Source organism: Melanotaenia boesemani, chromosome 22 (assembly GCF_017639745.1).
Source record: "Melanotaenia boesemani isolate fMelBoe1 chromosome 22, fMelBoe1.pri, whole genome shotgun sequence".
NCBI classification, from domain to species: domain Eukaryota; kingdom Metazoa; phylum Chordata; class Actinopteri; order Atheriniformes; family Melanotaeniidae; genus Melanotaenia; species Melanotaenia boesemani.
This window is the reverse complement of record NC_055703.1, coordinates 170095-194506: the sequence shown is the minus strand read 5'-3', so window position 1 is coordinate 194506 and position 24412 is coordinate 170095. Positions and strand designations below refer to the sequence as shown.

The following is a 24412-nucleotide window of genomic DNA, read 5'->3' as shown; positions in this document are numbered from 1 at the left end:
ACCACTTTAAATATATGAATGAATTAAGCAAAATTAGAAATAGAATTAATGTTAACGTGCAGGTCTGGTTGTGTTTTGTATCCTACATTGTAGGTCAGGTCCAGATTTCTCTGGAAAATATCCACTGGTCTGTTTGATAATCATCCTATTGCAGTAGTTTTCTAACCACGTTCGCGACCCCCACCCATGTGTGACGGGTTGGTGGTTGTCCTGTATAAAATGGGTCATATTGTAGCATCCTCTAAATCTAAGGCTGGAAACCTGTCAGAATCTTTATAAATAAGGAGGATAAAGCTTTCTTTTCTTTGGTGTTTCACTGCTGATCTACATGCCAAAAGTCAGCTTCTCTTGCAAAGGTGATGTCACATTCAGATTTTTAAAATGGCATGTTACTACCTTTTGCTGTTTATGCGTTTTTAACCTCTTCATTAATGGTCATTAACTTTGACAGCCCTGGTTAAAAAAAAAAACAAAAAAAACAACACAGATTTATTTGGCAGTTCTTTTCTAAACTGGTGACCCCCAGTTTGAAAACCAGTGTTTGAACAGGTTTGGGCCGGTGCAGGTTTGTAAAACTGGACCCTTGCAGGACTCTGCACAGACAAGTTTGGCTATTCTGTCTATACATGCCTCTTAATGAAGTAGGACCCACTGCTCCATAAAAGGTTCACTTTTGTGCTCTCCTCAGTCTCCTTTTTTTCCATCAGTTGGACGTAATTTTATGGGTTCAGTGTAAACATGAAACATCCATTCTGTCCGTTAATGCCATGCACTGTGTGACGTTATCTTCTGTGCATGAGTGTCGCTTCAGGGCTACACACCGTTCACACTACAGCGTGATAAAGGTGGCATTAAAATGATGATAACGACCAAGCAAAAAAATCGGGTTTTCAATGAAAAAATTTGGATTTGAGCATTAAGACCTGCAGTGTGAATGAAGCCTTTGAATTGCCTTTACAATCTTTTCTCTCCACATGCAGTCCATTGATGGGCAGAGTGGGCAGTTAGAGGAATTAAAGCAGCTGGCAGTGCAGGCCAAATCTCAGCTGAGAGAGGAAAAACACAAGACTTCTACCCTGCTGGAGGTGGTGGAGGGAGTTCCTCTAAAAGCAGAAGTCTCCCTGCTCGTCCAGCATCTGAGTCTACAGCTCCAGCAAACAGAGGAAAACATCAAAGTGAGTTTTAACATCTGATCTGTGCGCTTGGGCGCAGATGTTGGCTTTGAGCTAAAATGATGTAGCTGCGCTTGACCTGTAGATTTCAGCTGCCATCCAAACTGGTCCCCATTGTTGTATGTGTTATCTGATGTGTCATCTCAAAATGGCTGAACTAGAAAGACTTATCTGAATGTGGAGTGGATGAATAATGGATTTAATTTAATCACTTTGAGTTTCATCAGCAGAAAATCATGATATAAATCTAATCCATTACTTTACTATTTTTTTTTTTGCCTTTTTGCCTGATGGTGATCTACAGTGTTTTTTATTTTCAGGCTCTGCATGTACAAATTAAAGAGCTGGAGGAGGCGCAGACTAACGCTAACAACAGGGTGTCCATCCATAAACAGGCCACCCAACTCTTACAGACTGAACTGCAGGACAGTCGTGCACTGATTGAGCAGAAAGAGGCCACAATCCAAACCCTGAAGAGCAGTCTACAAGACTCTGAGGTATAGCTTTATATATATATATATATATATATATATATATATATATATATATATATATATACATATGTGTGTGTGTGTGTGTGTGTGTATGTATGTATGTATGTATATATGTATGTATGTGTATATATATATATATATATATATATATATATATATATATATATATATATATATATATATATATACATATGTGTGTGTGTGTGTGTATGTATGTATGTATATATGTATGTATGTGTATATATATATATATATATATATATATATATATATATATATATATATATATATATATATATATATAAATATAAAGGCTGCAGACCCCTGCACTAAACACATAAACAGGTTTAACAGCAGTTTTCTCTTTAAATAGCAACAGTTAAAATATTTCTTCATATATAAAACCAAATATTTCTGAGAAAGAAGGATGAAATGTTCAGGATTTACTAACTAAAAGGTAAAAAGTCAGCAGGATGAGTTTAAAGCTGTGAAGCTGCTTCCTTCTAAACACAGAAGGAACAATATGTGATGAATATCAGCATCAGGTGAACAGACAGAAAGCAGGATGAGAATCTCACAGCTTCTAGATGGTGAGGAGAGAGAAATATTCACAATATGCACAATAACTTCCATCCATGCAGCTTCACTGCTTCATTATCCAGATTTCTGGATATAAATTCTCTAAACTTTCATTCTTAGCTTGACTGTTTAGCTTCACCTCTGCACCTGCAGCCTCCGCTACCGGGAGTTAAGGGTTAACATCTGGTTTCCGGGTGTAGCGTCAGGTCTGTAGATGTAACTATAAACATGTGTGGTATCCACAGAAAGTCCAGAATCTCAGCTACCAGCTCAGTAAAACCATTTCTATCACCAACAAACACAGTTAAGACAACAATAATTAAAAGATCAGGTACACAAAATCCTAAAAACATGTAAACACAGATGATGTTTCCCCATGAACACGAACAAACGGCTCCTCTACTGAAAGCTCACATCTCACAGATTCCACAGCTGGAAGTTTCATCTCGCTACGACCAAGATCCACCGAACCAGAGGCAGAAGAAGACCCGATTTATGCTGCACGCTTGTAAAAGTCAGAAAACATGTTTTCCCGTGGCTGTCTGGCATAAATTAAAACCACATTTATTAAAAAAAATAGTAATAAATAAAAATTTTCTCATTATCTTTTGGGAGCAGTTTCCATCCAAAAATCACGATGTTCCGCCATCTGCAGGTTTAGACAAAGAGAAACGTCTGTTCTTCTTCTTCTTTCTTAAGTTCCAGACAGAAAACGTCTCTTCATGTTAATAAACCCGCTCCCTCCTGATTACATCAGAAGCACCGCTGCAGCAGGGAAGAGAGACATGGACGCCATGTTTCTGTCATCAAAGCCAGTGGCCAGCAAAAAAATTTTAATGTACGATTAAAAAAATTAACGACATTAAATTTTTAACATAATGAACTCATGCACAGCATGACGAGCCCAATGCATCGGTCTCTGTAATGACAGCGGGACGTGGAGAAGCACGATGGAAACCATCAGCCGGGTGGTTCTATGGATGGACTGGAGAATAAACAGCATTAATGGAGCAAGCCATAGACGTCGCCCAGGCACGGCGCCAGGATTTTTTTTCTCCTGGTGCTAATGAGGGACTTGACCAATACGTGAGGGTGCTAAGAAAATAACAGATTTCCATGACTTAGGTAACTTTATACATAGGTTATCGATTTTTTCAATAAAAGTGGCTAAGATACACAGCAATTTAACTGAATTAGCCAAAGAACATTCAGCAAAATAACCAGGCCTACAACGAGCCACAAAGCAACGGCAAAAATGTTTTCACGTGGAAAGGTGCAAGATTCAGCACCAGACAGCGACCATGTGATAAACAAGCAACACATACAGAATGCAACAAACGCATTTATTCTACATGCATAATTAATGAAATCAACTATGCATTGCTTTTATTGCCTCGGATCACAACATAACTTAAGAAATTAAACTGATTGCGAGATAAATTTAACATACTACACAGTGCAGGCGCAACGAGAAGTGCAAACAATTTGTATCTAATGATTCGGACCACAACATGGTAAAAAATGGAGATAATAATACCAAAGCCACAGCGAGAAGTGCAACACTCCGTACCTGTTAATTAGGCACACACGAAGAAGAGCGTAAAATGAACTGGCTCATCACAGTATGGATGATTATAGAACAATACTGCAAACAAAAATACATGCCACGTTCTGCGCATTCGTTACAATGTAACAATGTCACGTCATCACATCAAATCTGTCACAATCAGTCTATGATCGCAACGTCAGGAAAAAAACTCACCAGAGTTGTTTTACAGGAGGACGATGCGTCTATTGTTATGGTTAAGTGCAAACGAGTCTATAATCTTCTGGACATCAAGGGCCTTGGTTCTTTCTGCGTGTATGGACAGGCAGGCAAGATTGCTGAGTCGGGGGTTTGCCATTCTGTTTCTCAGGTAGGTTTTTATGCGCCGCATGCAGGAAAAACTGCGCTCACATGAAGCAGAGGTGACAGGCAGTGTAACGGATATGCGCAACAGTTTGTAGATGTCCTCAAATGAGTCTTTGTAAGGTTTAAGCATGGACAGAAATTCCAGTGTGTTGCAGACTGTTTTTAAACTAATACATTCCTTTATTATAATATTATTATATATAAATTCATAATTATATTTTTTATAATCTAATTTCTTGGGGGGGCTTAATGGGGCTACACAGATTTATCACGGGGCTGTAGCACCCCCTAGCCCCGGTGTGGCGCCGTGGATGACGTCGCCTCCGTGGAAAATGAGGGTGTTTTAACACACACTCTTTCCATTGAGAGGGTTCCTCACCCTCCGTTTTCCCACATTCTGTTTTAAAGCTTGACAGTCCAGCAGCATGTCTGCTCGAGTGGATCTCTGGTCGTAGATCAGCTGATCAGCTTTTCTCAGTATGTTTATCGTTCAGCTGAGGAGGAAAACTAGCAGCTCATGGTTCACATATTTGCCCATAAGTATTGTTTTTGGCAGGACCTTGTTAATTCCTCCAAAGGGGCGCACAGTGGTTGAGAACTGCACTGAACTAACTTGTGGCTTCACAGTTGACAGTCCTGACGTATTAACCAAAACAACGAATGCCAAACCGAAAGAACACCTGTTGTTGCTCCTAGCTACTGCTTACATTGTCTTTTTTTTTTTTTTTTTTTTTTTGTGCAATGACTAGCTGACCGGGTTATTTATTATCTGACGAGAAACTTCATCCGTGGCAGGGTTGTGCGCATGGCTGTGTCCGTGTCTTTAAATCCCACGTTATTTACATTTACGTACCTTCTCACCACCTCGATCAGGTGTTCCTGTTCGTTCAGCCTCGCATCAGGAAACATGCGGAAGCCACAACTTTCCGCTTCATTCTTTTGTGTTAACTATGCCCACCTCCAATCACACAATACTTCTCACAGCCCAACAAGATTAAAGTTCTGGGACACCAGACACAAACTCCTCCTAAAGGCAGATGATTGACACCTTTGCCCTTTAGAGAAAGAATAAGGGAAAGAATAAGGGACAAAAAAAGATAAAATTTTGTAAATAAATTTCTAGGAAAAGGAGAAGAAAATAGGAATTTAAACACCAAAAGACAATGCATGTTTATGAACATATTTTGAAATGTATACATGTATTAAAAAACAGAAATAATGCAAAAATAAGACTGTTTACAATTATTTTTGTTTCTCTATACATTTCCAAATATATTCATGGTTTCATTTCTTTCCCAGATTTCTTCTTTTTTGTGGCACTCTTATGGTTGTAGTAGTAGATGCTGGTGTAGCATCAGCATATGTAAGAGATGAAAGCACCATTGTGTCTTTTGGCTTTCTTGTTTTTGTTGGATATTTAAATATTGGTTAACTTTTGATATTTGTCTTGTTCAGATACAAGCATCACCCAGTGCAGCTGAGATGGAAAAAGTTAAGAACCAGCTGCTCAAGATGGAGATGAAGCTGTCTTCAGCATCACATGAACATGAGCAGGAGTAAGAACTTACTGGATTCATTTTCATCGTTTTGATGAGCGTATTGAAACTGAATTACTGACTGAAGATGGTCAGTTTTTGTGAAGTTGTTTTGTTCCTCTTTATGTAAAACAGTAAAAAGACAAAACTGGGTTTTTGTTTTGTTTTTCCTCCTCTTTTGATGACTGAGCAGACTTGTTCTCTCTTCCAGGAAACACAGAATGGCCACGCTGTTGAGAGAAAAGGAAGAGTCGCTGAGGAAGCTGAAGGAGACTCTGAGAAGGTCACACCGGCAGGGAGAGGAGTCGTGTAAGTTCGTTTCTCCCACCGTGGGTGAAAAGATGTCAAGTATTTGTGCTTAGTGCTTCTAAATGGTGATGATGTAAACCACGGGTTATGTTAAGATGTTGCCACAATCACTGTGGACCACAAAGAAACTTAAATGTTCGAAGTAACACCTCACAATGAATATTCTCATGGAGGAAACAGACCCTGCATTATAAATCCAAACCCGTAAGTTGTGCAAGACAAGTGTATTCTGCTAGCTTAAGAACAATTCTTTGGGTGGTGATGCTAAATGTATTGATGATACACTAATCTGTTGATGTGTAATCTATGTTGTACAATATATATCCAAAACAAAATACTAATCGAGCCACATTTTATTTCCAATAAAACACAATTTTTTTTACCATTTCCTGGAAAATATGAGCTGACAGTGAATCTGTAGGCAGCAACACATCTGTAAAAATTTCTTTTTTTTTTTTTTTTTTTTCTTTTTTCTTTTAACCTGTCTTGTCCAGCATCGTTGCAAACAGAATGATTGTCTGGCTGCTGTCTGGTGCTGGGCAATTTTACTGTATCAAGCAGGGATTTATACTACATGTATAAAGTCCCTCTTGATGAAAAACTTTATTAAATCAGACTCTTAATGCTGGACTCGACCGGAGGGGACAGAGAGAGAGAGAGAGAAAAGAAAGTAGAGAGAAGAGGGAGGGGAGAGAGAGGGACAGAAAGGGTGTGGGGAGTGCGGGTGGGGACTTGAAACATCATACAGAAGACCATGTAATCCATACTACTTACAACATATATAGCTAAGATCATCCTAGCCAGTAGGTCATTACACAACTAGTTGATAATAGTAACAATAATAATAATAAGAGTAAGAGTAATAATAATAATAAGAACAGAAATAATAAAAAAAAAGAAAAAAAATATGATAATAGATATAAGTGAAACTGCTGTATTCAAGAACACGCGCAGAGAAACCTGTGTGGATGTGTTGGAGAACTCGGCCACACGGCGACGCAAAGACTGTGTGGAGACGTTCAGGAAGGAGTGACCATGCAGATGCCACCTCACTTGAACAGAGGCCAGAGTCAGGCCAGCGGTCCCGAGACCCAGGCCACCAGCCCCCCCGCAGGCAACAGATCCCGACCGGTCCACAGAGACGACCACTCGCCCGCCCAGGAAGGCAGCAGCAGGAGACCCCAGCAGGAGCCGCCCCGCGGACCCAGGGCACCGGCCCCGGCGGGCCGAGGCCAGCAGTCCCCGACCGCCCCGGGCACCGGCCGCCCGGGACAGACGGGGCAGAGGGCCCGGGCCCAGGAGCGCCGGGACACCCCCCACCCCCACAGGCCGAGGGCCAGCACGCCACCCGGGGGGACCCGGCCCGCCCAGACGGCCACCACCAGAGGCCAGCCCCACACCCCAGCGCCCAGCCGCACACCCCGAGAACCAGTCCTGCCCCCCCCCCAGACCAACACACACACACACAAACACACACACTCTCCTTCCACTCCTCCATTTATCCTCCCACGCATACACCATTCAACCCTCACATACTCTGTTCTCCCACACACACACACCATCCTTCCACCGTCCATCCTTCCACACACACACCATCCTTCCTCCCACACACTCACCATCCTTCCACCATACACTCTCCCACACCTATCCCATCCTCCCACACACACATCATCCCTCCACCACTCATCCTCCCACACATACACCATCCTCCCTCTCACACACCATTCATCCACCTTCACACCTCCCATACACACACACACACACCTTCCTTCCACTACCCATCCTCCCACACATACATCATTCTCCTACACCAAACATCCACCTTCACGTACCCCATCCTCCCACACACACACACCACCCCTCCATCACCCACTCTCCCAAACATACACCACTCCCCCACACACACACCATCCTCCCTCCCATACACCATCCATCCTCCCGCACACACACCATCCTTCCACCATCCATCCTCCCACACACTCCCCCATCCCTGCACCATACATTCTCCCACACATACCCCATCCTCCCACACATACATCATCCCTCCACCATTCATCCTCCCACACCCACACCACCCCCCCTCCCACACACCACGCATCCACCTCCACACACCCCACCCTCCCACACACCATCCCTCCACCACCCATCCCCCCACACCCACACCACTCTCCCACCCACACACCACCCCCCCCCCCCCAACACACACACACACAAACACCATCCCCCCACCACCATCCTCCCGCCACCCCACGCCACGGGGGGACAGCCCCAGCCAGGAGGCGAGGAGACACGAGCCAGGCCCCCAACCCCCCACCCCGCCCCCGCCCCCCACTCCCCACCCCCAAAACAGCACCTTCCCCCCAGGGCCAGCAGCCAAAACCCCCCGGGACAGCCCGCCTACGCCCCGGGCCAACGCGACAGGCCACCCGGCCCGCCCCGCCCCCGGGCCATCCATGGAGACAGGGGCGCTTGAAGACCCCATCCCCCCTCCCTCCCCCACTAGTGATGGAATATATTATGTGCTGTTTGCAATTAAAAAAAAGAGGGTTAAAATTGGGGGGCAGTAACTGCATTGAGGAGGGGGTGGGGCCACCTGAGCAGTCCCACCCACCTGACCTCGCATGTTCCACCCCCCAAAACGTGTTTGTATGTTGCAAATGTTATTTGTGCTCAGTGACTAAGTGGAATTAAAAGCTGGGAGGCATGCTGCCGCTCGGCGAAGCAACAGGGCCACTATGATGACCCCCCTGCCCCGCCCAGCGCAACAAGCACACCTCCCACAGCCCTACCTGTGTATGTAGTGAAGAGTGGGGGAGGGGAGGGGTCAGGAGATGTAGGTCCAGAGGGGAGTAAGCCTCCCCCCTGGAAGACGACCCGCCAGTGGCTTAGGGCGCCCCCGTCCCCCGCCGGCCCCGAAGGGCGTCACAGGCCCGGAGCAGGCACCCCAACCCAGGCACGCCACGAACCCCCCCAGGGGCCAGCCACCAGCCCAAGGGGCCACTTTCCTCTTTCTGAGTGGGAGGGGGGCGAGGCAAAGGAAGGGAACCCCAGGCCCACGCCCCCAACACCCGGCCAGGGCGCCCCCCAGAGGACACGTCCTAACCCCCTGCAAACGCACACACTTTTTTTTTTTTTTTTTTTTTTCCCCCCAGCCACTCACACACCTCTATACACCAACACCTCAATACGTGCACATACCTCCACACACACACTTCACGCACATACCTATAAACACACACACCGGTGCCCACATACACACACACTCTCATACCCCTCCATACACATACACCACTACACACGCACTCACATACATACCTGCATATACACACAAGCACCTCCATACATACTCACGCCTCCACCCACTCCTTCACTCCTCCACACACACCTCGACCTCCACGTGCACACACTCATATATACACACCTTCACACACACCCACACACACATCCCACATAGACCTCCACACACACACCCGCACCCCACTCACACACACATACACGCACACACCTAGACCTTCATACACACCCACACACACATACAGCACACACATCCCTCTACACCCACCCACACACCCGCATACCTACAGACACACACACACACACACACCCACCTATATACAAACACACCCCCACCCAGGTTCCGGGGCTGCAACCAAGCACCAGGGCACGGACCAACCCCCGGCACGGCACATCCGGACGGGCCCATCTGTAAAAAGTTCTAACATATTGCCCTTCGAGCTGAACCCGACCGGGCCCCATGGGCTCGCCTCGGTGCCCCAGCTCCAGGCCTGGCTCCAGAGAGGGACCATAGAGCGCCCCTTGGCAAAGCACAGCAGCCAGACCATCATTCTGCCGCCACCATGCTGGACAGGGCAAGTTAAAAAGAAAACGAAGAGATGCTGCACAATGCTAAACATCACCCTGAAACTGCTTCTTACCAAACTGTTGCCATCAGAATCAAAATGAGCTCATTTTCCATGAAATGGTAAAATATCAGTTTCAGCACCTGATATGTGGTTTATGTTCTATCAGGAAGAAAAGGAGCTGATTAGATTTGCACATTTCTTTACATTTTGCACATTTTATACCAACTTGTTTGGAGCTGGTTGATGTTTTTAATTGAGGTTGTATAGGATTATGTATCAGCAGTCGGCTTTCACTCATTCCAGACTAAATATAAAACCATGTCGCATCAGTTTTGCAGGGTAAAGACGTTCACGCTAGACTGACTAAGCCCAGAGGTGTGATGACAGAGAGCAGCATTCTGCTGGAAAAGACCAAGCTGGAAGAAGAAGTGAAACAGCTTCAACTGAAAATCATCGAGCTGGAAAGGTACCCTTCACCTGATTCACCATTCTGCACCATTATTTCAAAAGTGGTTAAAAAATGTGTCAATACCATAAAAAGTACTTAGTTTTAAAGTTGTCATTGATCTAGTGGTTCCCATCCACCCAAATGTAGACTGAATATTTGATATATATTTAGTTTTCAATGGTTTTATGTTGATTATGAAATCCAAGTAATGCAGAAATAAATTAATAGATCATCTGAGTTATCAATGTTTTTCTCATTCAGTGTTCTAAATGTTATGTTATAATTCAAGGGTATTTAAAGGAGGATACACACAGTATATATAAACTGTTTTCAACACTTTATAGCAGTGTACCCGTCCCAGTTGTCTTTAACGTTTTAAATTATCAGTGGATGCATCGTGTTGGCTCTTCATATTTATCCACGATGACTTACTTCAGCAAACATGTGCACAGATCTGCAGACGTGCTAAATTTCAAACTCGATACCGAACAAAGGATGGAGCTCGTCACTCAATACTGTTTTTGATACTATAGAGGGGGGATTATTTTTTTCTAATCAGTCAGAAAACCACAAAAGCACCATCCAAAAAACTCAACGAAAACATATTTTAATAAATATAAGAAAAGACACCAGCGGTGTGAAATAAATGCTTTTTCTTAAAGCTGTTTTAGTTGCTGCAAAGATGCAGTAACAGCATTCTGAGTCTGTTGCTCACTGTGGTGCAAAAAATAAACTAAAATCAACTTCAGTCACTAGTTAGTGTATTTATTTCATCAGTACCCTTCACAATACTTGAGATGAACAATAGAACAATTATCTACATTCATAATCTAGATTAACTGAAAACCGTTTATAAAAAAAGTCTTTTTAAATGTTTTTTATCTACAGTCTACATCAGGGGTAATCAAACTTTTTTTCCTGGGGGCCACATTATGGTTCCGGATGATGATGGGGGGCCAGTCCCACCTCAGCTGTAACGTAAAATTGTATGACCCAGACCAGAATGACCACCAGCAGGCCAATGGGATCATTATTATTTTAAAATGCTGGAAATTAGACCATAATTTCTACCAAAGATCCTCAATGGATGCAGTTCCAGAACCACTGAAGGAATCAAGTATTGATGACTAGTGGCGATGTCTGTGGCTCATTCTGGAGTAGATTGCAGTGGTTTGATGTTTATTGGTTTATCTTTACTGGTGTTTTCTAAAAGTAGTAATTGAGGTCTTCACACTTTGTTTTGATTTGAAATACCACAGATATTCCATTTATTTACTTTCTAATAAGAATAACATCAAAGCTGTCAAAATAAGAAACATCTGCCTAGTCGAGGTGATTGACAATGGCAAAAGTGAAAAAGTACAAAGTATATTGTAGGTAGGCCTGTTGAAATTAACAAACAATAATTTTGCGCAGCATTTAATAAAGGTCAAACAAATAGGCCTATTAATATAAATAAATTAAAATAAGATTAAAATAATAATGTGAGCAATTGAATAACTAACCAGTAAAATAGTAGTTGCTGAGAGACTCACCGCGTTGAGCGCATCCTTTTTGTCGGGACACATTTCCTCGGCCACAGCAAGGATACACTCCTTAACAAATTCCCCACCAATAAACGGCTTTCCATGGGTAGCTAGTAAGTGACCTTGTAGCTTGCTCGGACAGCAGTCCGGTTGATCTCGGTTTGGCGAAGTAATACGTTCTGTTGAGCCGCCAACCCGCCTCTCATCCTTCGAATCCTGCATGCGCTGTCTGCCGACTGATGCTGCTATCTCAGGCATGACAGGCGTGGGAAATTCGTCAAATGTAAACAGTTCATTTTTATGATTATTTTTTTATAAATATCAGCTGGGGGCCGGTCAAAAAGGGGTGGCGGGCCGGAGTCGGCCCGGGGGCCGTAGTCTGGTGACCACTGGTCTACATTAATATCTGACTGTAAGCCCGGGTGTGTACAGTAGCAGTAGCAGCTTCGTCAGTTCATTTTCAGGCTGGACTGGAGCCTCTTGTTAGTGCTTCTGGACGATGGAGGGGCCCGCGGTGTCGTTTACTAAATAGACGTTTTCACATCAAAAGTCTCCAATAAAACCAGAAAAAGCAGCTAAATTTGCCACTAGTCGCAAAAAAGTTGCTAAAGAGGTCTAAAAAACTTGCTAATTATAGCAACAAGTTGCTAAAGTCCTGTTTCCACTGAGCAGTTCGCTCCGTGCCGGTTTTTGAATGGTCCAGCCCATTCAGTGAACTTTCCCACTGCAAGTCGGACCTCCACTCGGCTTGCGGGGTTTAGACTGAATGCCTAGCGTGGCGTCGTACTAGTGTGACGCCGACAAACGTGACGCTGGATCTTTGTACAGTTGCTGCATTGTACGACCAGACCTTACTCCTTTTCCTGTTATCTTTCCAATGTCGACCTGAGCCATGAGCTGAAGGGCAACGTTGTTTGTTTCGCACTGGCTTTTGTCGTGGCCAGTAACGTTTTTCTTCCGCCAATCCAGTCCATACATGCCAGCTCCTCCTTAACCGTACCGTAGCGGTTTTCTATGGACCTACAGTGGAAGGGGTCCATACATGGTGCAGTATGGATCGGTTGTATGCGCCCCTCTTATAACAGTGTACCGAACCGCTCAGTGGAAACAATGGGTCCTTCAGGCAGATGCTTTAGAGGCGAGGCTGGCCGCTGCAGTGCCGGTTTAAAATGGGTAGACGGCTGGTCCTTTCCGTGAACCAGCAGACACAAAAGTGGCATTAAGTATCGATACCCGTGCTAATTAATATCTAACTAAATACTAAATTTTAGAATAGATTAGTATTTAAAACATCGTTTTTTTTTTAACAACACTAGTGACAGATTTTTGAGTAATCAATGGCCACATTTACACGAGTTTTAATTCCCTTTTAATTCAGAATAAAACATAAATCCTATTTATGAAATGACCATGTAAACACCTAATTCCAAATTAAACTGGTCATTCAGACTTAATCTTGGATCCGAACTTAAGTGCCTGGTTTATTCTGATTGTTAAATCCAAACAGAATAATTCTTATCGTGTAAATGTTCATTCTGCTCTAAATTCTGGTCGTTCTGCGCATGCTCGTTCCCTCGTCCTGTCTCCATGACAACGGTACTCTACCTCCCGTCTCCTCCTCAGCTGACCGAAGTGAAGCAGGATGGTGGTGTCGAGCTGCTGCTTCAAAACTAGAATCAAAATCAAAGTGAAAATGTTTTTTTTTACCTGGTCTTCCATGTTGTAGACGAAACAAAAAGCAGCAGGAAGTGGAGTTTGTTTTCTCCTGGTAGATGTACATATGTCACGTCCACCCCGCCCAGTCTGAACCCTTCCTAACCCCTGGATCTTAAGCAGAATTAAATAAAGGCGATTAAACGCGTTCTCCCTGTAAATCTCAATTCACAAAGAAGAAGATTTTAATTGTGAATTATTTTAAGTTTGAATACTTTATTCTGAATCAAAAACACCATGTGACTGTGGCCAGTATTTTCCTGACGGAGACGACGATACCTAACCCAGCTAAAACCTTAAAGATTAAATAGAGGTCCAGTCAAAGTCAGTATGCAGTGTTTATAACATATATATAATATATACACACTATATCTGCTTCTGCCTTTGTCTCATCAGCCTGGTGTCCAGTCAGCAGGCAGAGATCAGCAAGTGGAAGAACAGAGCCATAAACCTAAAGATTAAGAGCAAAGCTGAGGTGGAAAAGCCTTCATCACCCCACACTCCCACCAAGAGAGGCTTGGCCATGACTTCAGACTCTGTCCATCTCCACAGCCCGCCTAAAAAGTTTCTTACTCCCAAGAAGATCCTCGACTCCCCTAAAAAGGTTTTAGAGTCTCCTGTGAAGTTGCTGAATTCCCCAAAGGTCTCGCTGCTCGGCTCCAAGAAGAACAGATTCTTTGATTTGGGGGGAAGCTCCGAGGTGCTGTCCAGAACCTGCCCCAAACAGTTCTTCGATAACTCCAGCCTTGGCATCATTCCAGGTAGGCTACACCTGAAGTATGACCTGCATTTTATGCTAGGTTTTTATTTTAATCCTTAATATCAGAAAGACATGGGTTGGTTGTTATACCCGTAGTTTCCGATGTTTCTGACTAGACTGATGCGGAGGACGGTAAGAACTATTGCTGTGTTTGGGCAGCCACTGAGCATTTACTGTGAGAGGGGTGGGTAGATGTAGCTTCACCAGCACCCAGATTTAGGGCTTTTAAAAACAAACTAACATGTCCACATGTAAATATGAAAGAATGATCATGGAAATTGAGTTTAAAGTGGTGAACAGATAAGTAACACATCTTCCAACTCTAAAGCCAAACACTTTGAATGCTGTGTAAAATGTACATAAAAACGGATTGTAACGATCAAAAAGTCTCATTAATGCATATTTTGTTCCTAATAGATCAAAAATAGCTGGTGAAACAGACGTTTTACATATAATGGAAAATATGAGCTCATTATGAATCTGATGCAGCAACACGTCTCTAAACAGTCGTAAAAAGAGAAACAAAGGGCTGGAAGAGAAATTGGTAGAAACAGGAGCAGCATTTGAAAATCAGGTTAACTGACAGCAGGTCAGGAACATGACTGGGTATGAAAAGCATTTCAGCGAGGCAGAGCCTCTCGGGTGAAAAGAGAAACAGAGATTCACCAATCTGAGACTGAGTCTAAAACATTGTGAAACTATTTCAGAAAAATGTTCAACATAAAAAGGTGAAGACTTTAAAGATCCCACCTTCTACAGTGTATAATATCAATAAAATATTCAAAGAATCAGGAGGAATCTCTGTGTGCTTGGGCAAGGTTGAAGGTCAAAACTTCTGGTGAAATCACTGGCCAACCTATTTTGAATTGGAGTTGAACATTTCATGTGTGTGTCCTCCACAAGCCAATCCCTAATGAGCTGCTAGAAGATGCACCAATCACAGCCTGACACCTGCATGCTACAATTGCATACATGCTACATACATGACCTCATCCACAGCAGTATACTGTCCTCGTTATCTGTTATATAGGCACTATTCTCTTTGCGTATAACCTGTTTTTTGAAAAAAAAAAAAAAACACGTTTTCAGATCCTTGTTTTTATGAACTGATGAGCTCTATCATTAGAAATATTCCAGCGATCAGCTCTGACTGACCAGTTTTTCTGTCTCTAATTTCTAATATTAAACTTATTGCTACTAAAGCACCACTAAAAGAGCAGAATTTTAAAACTGAATCTGCCTGCTGCTGCTTGGTTTTACTCCAGCTTCATGAACTTTTGTTTATTACTTGCAGGATTCTGTCACTTGAGTTTTTCTTTCTCTAAAACAATGTTTGTTCTTGCAGATGCAGCAGTGGGAGCAGACCCAAAGGAGGAACTGTGGCCTCTCTCCCCAAAACAAGAAGAAATGTGTAAAAACCAGTAGAATATTTTAATGTGCAGGATTTTAAATTGTTTTTCTCATAGTTAAATAAAGTTTTTCTCGACAAAGAAATCTCGTCTGTCAGATTTCAGACGTCGTTTCTGCAGGACGAAGATGAGATGCTGCCTGAGCACACGGACCAACTGCAGCGTTCTGGATAGTCTGCTCAGTAGACGGGCTTTTGTGGATCATATTTGAGACTGCACATTTCCTAGTTAACATTACACTGACCATTTTCAGTGATTCAACGTTGCATGGGTTTGAGCTTTTCTGGTTCTTAATGAAGACCTCCACCATAACTGCAGGTCCACGTTCTGTTTACAGGGTAACCCTAACCCTTAGACTCCACAGGACTATGCTTTTTAATTTCTATGGAGGCAAATTACTTTAATTTGAATTAAAGTTAATTGATTCCAGATGTTGTAGTTTGAAATTCAGGTTTGTTCATTAAAATCTAAACTACCAGTAAAAAGTTTGGACATGCTTTTCCCTTTAAATTCTTTTGACTGGTAGTTTAGCTTCATTTTTACAATGCCAAGTCATCTGGAGCCAGTTCAATACAAGTCATTGTGGTCTGATAATCCAGTTAAATCCATTAGTTCATTTCATAGTAACTATATATAAAACCATAAAAAAACTAATTGCCTAGCTAAAGATGAGGCTGAATCAAAGTTTATTGATTCAATCCTCCATCCTGGGCTGCATGAGGACACTGGAGGAAAACCCTCATTAGAACCAGGAAGGACGGCCATCTTTCTGGACCAGTTGGGGGTGGAGAGAACAGGAAAGAGGGGTCAACCACCTCTGCCTATGGAAGCAGAACTCAAGGGATGGTTAAGGGGTCACCAAGACATATCTAAGATTTACCAGACAGGAAAGTGTGAATCCTGATCTTAAAGGTAGACTGGTCTGCTTCCTGAAGCCATACTGGGACCCGGTTCCACTTTGCAGGCTCTGATAACTGAAGGTTCTGCCTCTCATTCCACTTTTTGAACCCCTGAGAACAAGTAAACCTCGTGCTGGGACATGTTGAGTTGGTAGATGTCATTTTACTTGATGCCCCAAAAGTTCAGTTTTGTCTCATTAAACCAGAGGACCTTAATTCAGATTTTTTGGGAGTCTCCCACTTGCCTTTTGATTACATTTTCTGTCCATTCTTCCATAAAGTTCAGCTCTGCTGTGGAGCTTTCGGCTCTTTCAGGTTTAACTTTGGTCACGTGGTGTTTCTCATCCATACCCTCCTTACCCAATCTCTGAAATTTTGAAGGACTGGTCCTCTAGACAGAGTTTGTTGTAGAGGAGCCATTTGTAAAAACAAAGGCTTCTAGAAATTTAACACCAGTTTGGTGTTAAAGTGAGAAATACTGTAGAAATAAAACAATTACATCCCCCTGGTAGCAACTAACAAATTTACTACTTTAAAAAAAAATCCATCCATATATATATATATATATATATATGTGTATATATGTATATGTGTATATATATATATATGTGTATATATGTATATGTATATATATATATATATATATATATATATATATATATATATATATATATATATACACATATACATATATATATATATATATGTATATATATATATATATATATATATATATATGTATATATATATATATATATATATATATGTATATGTATGTATGTAAATGTGTATCTATAGGGAGAGGAGGAGGGGGAATGGATGGAGAGAGAGAAAATAAAAAGAGGAAAGTGCTTTGTACATAAATCAATTTAAGCAAATAGTAATAATAATAAACTTTTTAAATAACAAATTTAGGTACGGCACTTTCCATTTGAAAAGTGCTTAAGTAAATAACTTTATTTACTTTCTTAATATTATTTATATTGAATTGGTTAGTGATGTGTTCACACTCCACACCAGTTTGTTGGACGCATACGTATGACGTCATTCCGTTTCATCCGTGCGCGGGAGCTTTGGTTAGCACGCAGCTGTATTTGAAGGAAACAAGGCGGCAGGACGCAGGTGAGACCTGCAGGTAGTTAGGTAGGTATTTCATGTTTAACGTGGTGACAGTAAACGGAGTGAACGTATTAACACGTATTGAACTCGTTCAGCTCTGACGGTTGTATCTGACGGTTGTATTTGTTTGAAATGGCGCGTGCATATTTACAAACAGCGCTAATGCTAAGCTAATAAGATGTGCAAACTTGTTTACCTTAACGGTACAGACAGTTAAACTGCACCACGATGGATTTTTGACTTATTATAATGCTGTGAGTTGTGTACTTTTCCAGTATGTCAAAACTGCTGTTGTGACATTTGTTCGCTATAAAGTTTTCACTACCCCACTAAGGATCTCACTCCTCCTGGTTACTGGTGATTTTTGACTGCTTTCCTTCTGCTGTCCAGGCTGAAATATTCCGACATGGCGATGAGAAGTGAGGCACGAGTGGAGACGGAGGAGGAGGAGAACTACGGGCCCCAGCCTCTGTGCAGACTGGAGGTCTGTTTTCTCAGTCAACTCTGTTCCGTTCTGCAGCACATTGAATTATTTAAGTTCTGCAAAGAGAAAAACGTAATATATCCAAGTGAGAGCTGGGTGTAATGGAGCATCTGATCCTTCTGATAGTATTTAGGTTTTACAACGCCAGTGGATTTACAAAGAAATCTAGTGGTGCGTTTGAGTGTACCCAGATCCGCCACAACATATTACACACCTTCCTAAAGGGTAAAACAAAAAGCAAGTTGCTTTCATGTGATCAAAATATCTCTGGACTTGGCTCTGTATCACTACTGGAGCTTTTTCCTTGTAACATTCGGACTGCAAAACAGCCAGAAACCTCTCATTTATTATTCTATTGTGTTCTTTTAATATATTTTCTAATGCCACTGTGCACAGCAGCTGGGTGGAACACCCACACTTTGCTACTTGCTACTGCAGGGGTGGCCAACGTTGGTCCTCGAGAGCCACAATCCTGCAGGTTTTCCATGCATCCCTGCACTGACACACCTGACTAGAACTAATGAGTCATAGTACAGATCCTTGTAGGCTGTTGGAGCCACTTAATTTGAGTCAGGTGTGTTGGAGCAGGGATGCATGGAAAACCCGCAGGATTACGGCTCTTGAGGACTGACGTTGGCCGCCCCTGTGTTATTGTATAATGACAATAATGTATATGTATGTAAATGTATGTTGGATGCAGCTGCGCTCTGTTTAATTTCAATATATTCAGGTTAATTTATCGTTTTATGTGTATTTCTGATTTCTCTGAAACATTCGAGCTTCCCTACTTTTAGAACTCTTTAGATAAAAGCATCTTCTAACTTACGTTTTTGAAGTTTTCTCCCAGTGATTTGATGCAAGATCTTCTCTTACATTTTTGTGTGCAGCAATCTGGAATCAGTGCCAGTGACATCAAAAAGCTGGAGGATTCAGGTTTCCACACCATCGAAGCTGTGGCCTACGCACCCAAGAAAGAGCTGCTCAACATTAAAGGCATCAGTGAGGCTAAAGCTGACAAGATTTTAGTAAGGAGCAACATCTTCAACGTCTTCAAGTCTTTTTAGGAGCCGTGGTTCAGATGTTTGTGTTTAACACGATTGTGGCTCAATCTTATTTAAAATTTTATAATTAGTATTACTTAATACTCATACTTAACTCAAACAGTGGCATTTCTAATTTAAGTTTCAGATTAGTGGATGGTTTTAAATTAGCCCTAAAAGAGTGCATGTATCAAATTGAGTTTATACTAGATTAATAAACTGCTTGTCCCATAAAAAGCCACCACCTGGTTTTCACCAAGCAAACGGGTCAAAACTCAATAGATAATTCCTGCATGGATGATGATGTTCCAGCTTTTTGTTTGTTCAACTTCTCTAACCCTAACTGATGCAGTCGTGTGCGAAGACACATCCTGTGATGGTGGAAAATATGTTAATCTGTTTCAGATAGGTCAGATTATGGAAATAAGATGTAGAAACTACTAAAACTGGTTTAAGAACTGGCTGGAAGGCTAGTGGGGAACCATCGTCTTCCAGGAAGAAATGTGTTTGGAAAATATCTAAAATGATGGAGATCGGCAAAGACTCAAATGTTTGCTGAAATCACATCGTAAAAAAGGTTGCGTAGGGTTGTTGAGAGGGTGGGTGGGTAGATGTGGCTGTTAGGTGGGTGGGGTTTTGGGCGGATGGGTGGGGGTAGGGTGGAAGGTTGTTGGGTGGGTGGAGAGTAGCCTGAGTGGGCCGGAGAGGGATGACACCCTTGTACTGTATGGCGTGTATGCGGGATGCCTGGGTGAACAATCGATGTATGTTTGGGAAGGTGAATGCATGTTTACATGAGTGTTTGTTTGTCTTTTTACAGTTTTCTTCTCTATAGACGGTCTGTTGTGTTCTCTTTAGGATGCTTCCTGCTTCTTTTCAGGTGTTGCAGCTGTTTAGTTTCCCTGTTTAGCTTTGATTGCAGTTGCTGTGGTTTGTTTTCTAGCTTTTGTTTTGTTCTCCTTTTTTCTCTTCACTTCCTATTTCTCCTCTATCCACCTTTTTCCTTCTGTTTCTCTGGTCCAGCAGTTGTAAGCAAAAACACATTTTAAAACAAAAAGAAAGAATAGCATTTAAGACTCAAGGGAAGCCCTGTAACCAAAATGCTCCTCTCGGTAGAGTAAATTTGTTCAGCCAGACCATCATCCTGCTGTCATGATGATGGACAGGTTAGAGAAAAGCAGTAGAACTCAGGACCATGTTTCATAGTGAAAGTTAGAACATTTCCACATGAACAATGTGAAGGAACTCAGGGGACTGAACAGCTGTGGAGCTTAGGAACATCATTTCCATTAATTTTTTACCAAATCTCTTTAAAGTGCACGTTCATACAGTTCAGGTTTCTGTCAGAAGAAATCCAGGTTTTCTCTTTCTCTGCAGTTTAAGTTCAGGGATCCAGAAACAACTTCTTTCCAGCTTCTGTTTACATTTTAAAAAGTAAAAAAATCTTGTTAATTTTATAGCAAATGGTTTGATTATCTTTCTCTTTTCTTCAGACAGAAGCTGCCAAACTCGTTCCTATGGGCTTTACCACAGCTACTGAATTCCACCAGAGGAGAGCTGAGATTATCCAGATCTCTACAGGCTCCAAGGAGCTGGACAAACTCCTGCAGGGTGGGTTTCATGTCGCCACCGAGCTGGAGGAGCAACAGTAAACGTGTTAACACAATGTGTCCATGCAGGTGGGATCGAGACGGGCTCCATAACGGAGATGTTTGGAGAGTTTCGGACAGGGAAGACCCAGCTGTGCCACACTCTTGCTGTAACCTGTCAGGTCAGGTGAAGATCTGATGGTTTTCTGCTGCAGCTTGAAGGCAGTAATCAGAAATATGAGAAGTCATTCTGAGCTATGAGCTGCTCATACTTGTGATTGTGTTGTTGGTGCTTCAGCTTTGCTCTGCTGTGGTTATAAGTGTTATATAATAAGGATTGTGTAGTGCAGCTTTTGTCTAGAAGAGCTTCCTTCTTATTTATCACCCTCATGTCTTTCAGCCAGTCAGCGTTGGGCTTCATGTTCGTTTCTTGGAGGAGAAAATAGCTTCTTTGCTATAATTTGTGTTTGTGTCCACAGCTACCAATTGATCAGGGAGGAGGAGAAGGTAAAGCCATGTACATCGACACAGAGGGAACATTCAGACCAGAGAGGCTCCTCGCTGTAGCTGAGAGGTGAGTCGGTGCATGCAGGTTCAGAGCTTAGAGCCAAACGAAATTCATGTCGCTGTGGGTGCTGAGCATCTTAGATCTCAGACGGCCGAAACCTCAGAGATTTTTCTGTATTTTGCTGAGCTCACAAAGATGCCTCCATGACACGAGTATCAGATGCAAGATTAGCAGACATCACCTTTGGCAGCATTGTAACCTCAGAGAGCCTCATCAGGCCAGAGATCAGCTCTGTTTCCAGATGAAGCTACACCTTCAGGTACAAGGTGAATAAAGACTGCCAATCCAACAACGGCAGGATTCCTATTATAAGTAAGCGGTGGTCCAGGCAGCGGTCCACAACAGAGCTGAAACATGCTTTAAAGAAATATGTGGACATGCTTTTATATAAATTTAAATTTTACAGAAACATTTGTGTGTATATAAACTTACTTTAAAAAAAGGTGGTCCAGCAGTCGGACTCTTCTCCTGTGAAGCCATGCAGCTGTGATGGATGCAGGATGTGGTTCAGCATCGTCTTGCTGAAATCTGCAAGGTCTTCCCTGAAAGAGACGTTGTCTGGATGGGAGCAGATGTTGCTCTAAAACCTCCACGTACTTTTCAGCATTGATGGAGCTTCACAGATGTGGAAGCTGTCCACGCCATAGGTACTAATGCAGCCCCATCCCATCAGAGATGCAGCTCTTCACCTGTCCACTGATAACAAGCTGGATGCTCCCTCTCCTCTTTAGTCTGCAGGACACGCCGTCCATGCTTTCCACAAACTACTTCACATCTTCATCCAGGTTTCCACTTTGCCTCAGAACATTTTAATGAGCTTTGGTCCAGAGAAGACGGAAGAAGCTGGTTCTGGATCTTGTTCACATCTGGCTTCTTCTCTGCATGATGGAGCTTTAACCTGCATTTATGGGTTTCAGGGTGAACTGTGTTCACAGACAGTGGTTTCTGGAAGTCTTCCTGAGTCCATGCAGTGGTTTCCAGTAGAGAACCATGTCTGCTTTTAATGCAGACGATCACCAGCATCCAGCTTTGTCCCATGCACACAGAGATTCCTTCTGATCTGATTCTCAATTCTTTTATATGTTGCACTGTGGATGATGGGAAAATCTTTTCAATTTAAAGTTGTAGAACATTTTTCTAAAATAGTTCCACAATTTTTAGACTCAGATTGGTGAAGCTCTGTCCATCTTTCCATCTGAGAGACTCTGCCTCTCTGAAATGCTCCTTTTATACTCAGTCATGTTACTGACCTGTTGCTAATAACTTTATTGCCAAATGTTGCTCCTGTTTATTTGTAAAATAAAAAACCAGCCTTTTCCAGCCTTCTGTTTCTCTTAGAACTGTTTAGAGACGTGTTGCTGCATCAGATTCATCATGAGCTCATATTTTCCATTAAAATGTAAAATGTCTCAGTTTTATTTGTTATGGTTATCTTCTGCTGGGAAGAAATATGGGCTCATGAAATTTATAAATCATTGCAGTTTGTTTTCTGATCAGGTACGGCCTGGTGGGCAGTGATGTTCTCGACAACGTGGCGTACGCCCGAGCCTTCAATACAGACCATCAGACTCAGCTGTTGTATCAAGCGTCCGCCATGATGGCCGAATCCAGGTCCGTCACAACCAAAGAAAAATGGTTTACAATTCCAGCAAAAGCACAGCATGCAAACACTTCTCCTGTTTCAGGTACGCTCTCCTGATTGTGGACAGTGCTACAGCTCTGTACAGAACGGATTACTCGGGCCGAGGAGAGCTGTCGGCCCGGCAGGGACACCTGGGCCGGTTCCTCCGGATGCTGCTACGACTGGCGGACGAGGTGCACGTTTGCTGTTTCCCCCCAAAAGAACTACAACATAAAACACAGTAAAACTAAACAATAAAAATCAGTAAAAAACTAATGACACCACACTAGAATAAAACGTAAAAGCATGTTTGAAAGCCAGTGGACGTGGACGGATAAATGTGTTCGGGGACACGATTCACAGCATCACGCTGGTTATCAACACACAGTTCTGCTTTTTTTCACTTATCCGTTAACAGAACAAACTTCTTTTATTCAGAACTGCTGCCTGACTTCACTGTTTCATCTGACCTCTGCCACAATAGTTTGGTGTTGCCGTGGTGATAACCAACCAGGTGGTGGCTCAGGTGGATGGGGCGGCCATGTTTTCAGCAGATCCCAAGAAACCAATCGGTGGCAACATTCTGGCTCACGCCTCCACCACACGGTGAGTTTTTATCCCCGAGATATCATGATTTCTTTTAAAAGTGACTGATTAAAATCTGACATCCTTGCAGGCTGTACTTGAGGAAGGGCAGAGGGGAGACCAGGATCTGTAAAATCTACGACTCGCCATGCCTGCCGGAGGCTGAGGCCATGTTTGCTATTAACGCTGATGGTGTGGGCGATGCCAAGGACTGAGCAGGAGCCGGAGGTCCTGCTGCCGCTGATGCCTGCCGACCTGGACTGAACCATCTGATGCAGGTTAACACCTCAAGACTATCCAGATCTGTCCCTTGGGATCTTGGTGGATCAGATAAGAGTTGAACTAAACAATTAAAACTACTAGCCAGACTAAAGCTGGTCATTTATCAGAGGATCACACGATGGAAATGTTTCGTGTAGTTGAAATCTTTATCACAAAAAACATCACAAGTGTTTATTTGGTTCAACGTGCGGTTTCCTCCATGAAGTGGAGAATAATAATCTTGTAAATAGACTTGACTTCGGTTTTTTGTGTTTTTCTAGTCTCTTTGTGTCTGACAGATTTGTTTCAGAGAAAGCCTTTTTTTTTATTTTAAGTAAAACTTTCCTCTAGAACTGCTGTCAGTTTTTCTGTTTCACTGGGAACTTCTGTACATTTGCTTCATGACGATTAAACCTGTTTTACTGGAAAGTCTCAGAAGTCACTGAAAGAGCGAAATAAAGGACACGAGCTTCTGCAGAAGGTGGTTGGATTCAGGTTGGAGGGAGCGCGGTTACCACGAGAAGAT

At 42.7% G+C, this 24412-nt stretch overlaps 2 protein-coding genes across 6 annotated transcripts in view; both read left to right on the top strand.

Annotated features, from left to right (window-relative positions):
* cenpe (centromere protein E) overlaps window positions 1-16012 on the top strand; it is a 42310-nt gene extending 26298 nt beyond the window's left edge. For 2 of the 4 annotated variants that reach the window (XM_041975927.1, XM_041975926.1), the window contains exons 42-48: window positions 981-1175; window positions 1493-1669; window positions 5613-5713; window positions 5904-6001; window positions 10195-10330; window positions 13948-14312; window positions 15657-16011. In XM_041975927.1, the coding sequence (XP_041831861.1) occupies window positions 981-1175; window positions 1493-1669; window positions 5613-5713; window positions 5904-6001; window positions 10195-10330; window positions 13948-14312; window positions 15657-15736 (1152 nt within the window). In that variant the 3' untranslated portion in view covers window positions 15737-16011. Of the gene's footprint in view, window positions 1-980; window positions 1176-1492; window positions 1670-5612; window positions 5714-5903; window positions 6002-10194; window positions 10331-13947; window positions 14313-15656 lie in introns of all 4 variants that reach the window. The other 2 variants (XM_041975928.1, XM_041975929.1) reach the window with 2 other exon arrangements.
* A 1664-nt stretch (window positions 16013-17676) lies between these two features.
* Window positions 17677-24315, top strand: rad51 (RAD51 recombinase). Of its 2 annotated transcripts, none has more exons than XM_041976116.1 (10): window positions 17677-17762; window positions 18129-18222; window positions 19110-19247; window positions 20756-20873; window positions 20942-21033; window positions 21331-21425; window positions 22917-23030; window positions 23105-23234; window positions 23525-23646; window positions 23717-24315. In XM_041976116.1, the coding sequence occupies exons 2-10, from the start codon at window positions 18145-18147 to the stop codon at window positions 23838-23840; spliced, it is 1011 nt and encodes a 336-aa protein (XP_041832050.1). In that variant the 5' UTR covers window positions 17677-17762; window positions 18129-18144; the 3' UTR covers window positions 23841-24315. The 2 variants fall into 2 exon arrangements, with proteins under 2 accessions (XP_041832050.1, XP_041832049.1); XM_041976115.1 differs by lacking the exon at window positions 17677-17762 and adding an exon at window positions 17976-17992.
* The last annotated feature ends 97 nt before the right edge of the window (window positions 24316-24412 follow it).

Coding starts and splice junctions, on each gene's coding strand:
- rad51 (XM_041976115.1), top strand. Junction 21,426..22,916: donor CTCCTCGCTGTAGCTGAGAG/GTGAGTCGGTGC, acceptor TTTTCTGATCAG/GTACGGCCTGGTGGGCAGTG. Junction 23,235..23,524: donor TGCTACGACTGGCGGACGAG/GTGCACGTTTGC, acceptor CTGCCACAATAG/TTTGGTGTTGCCGTGGTGAT.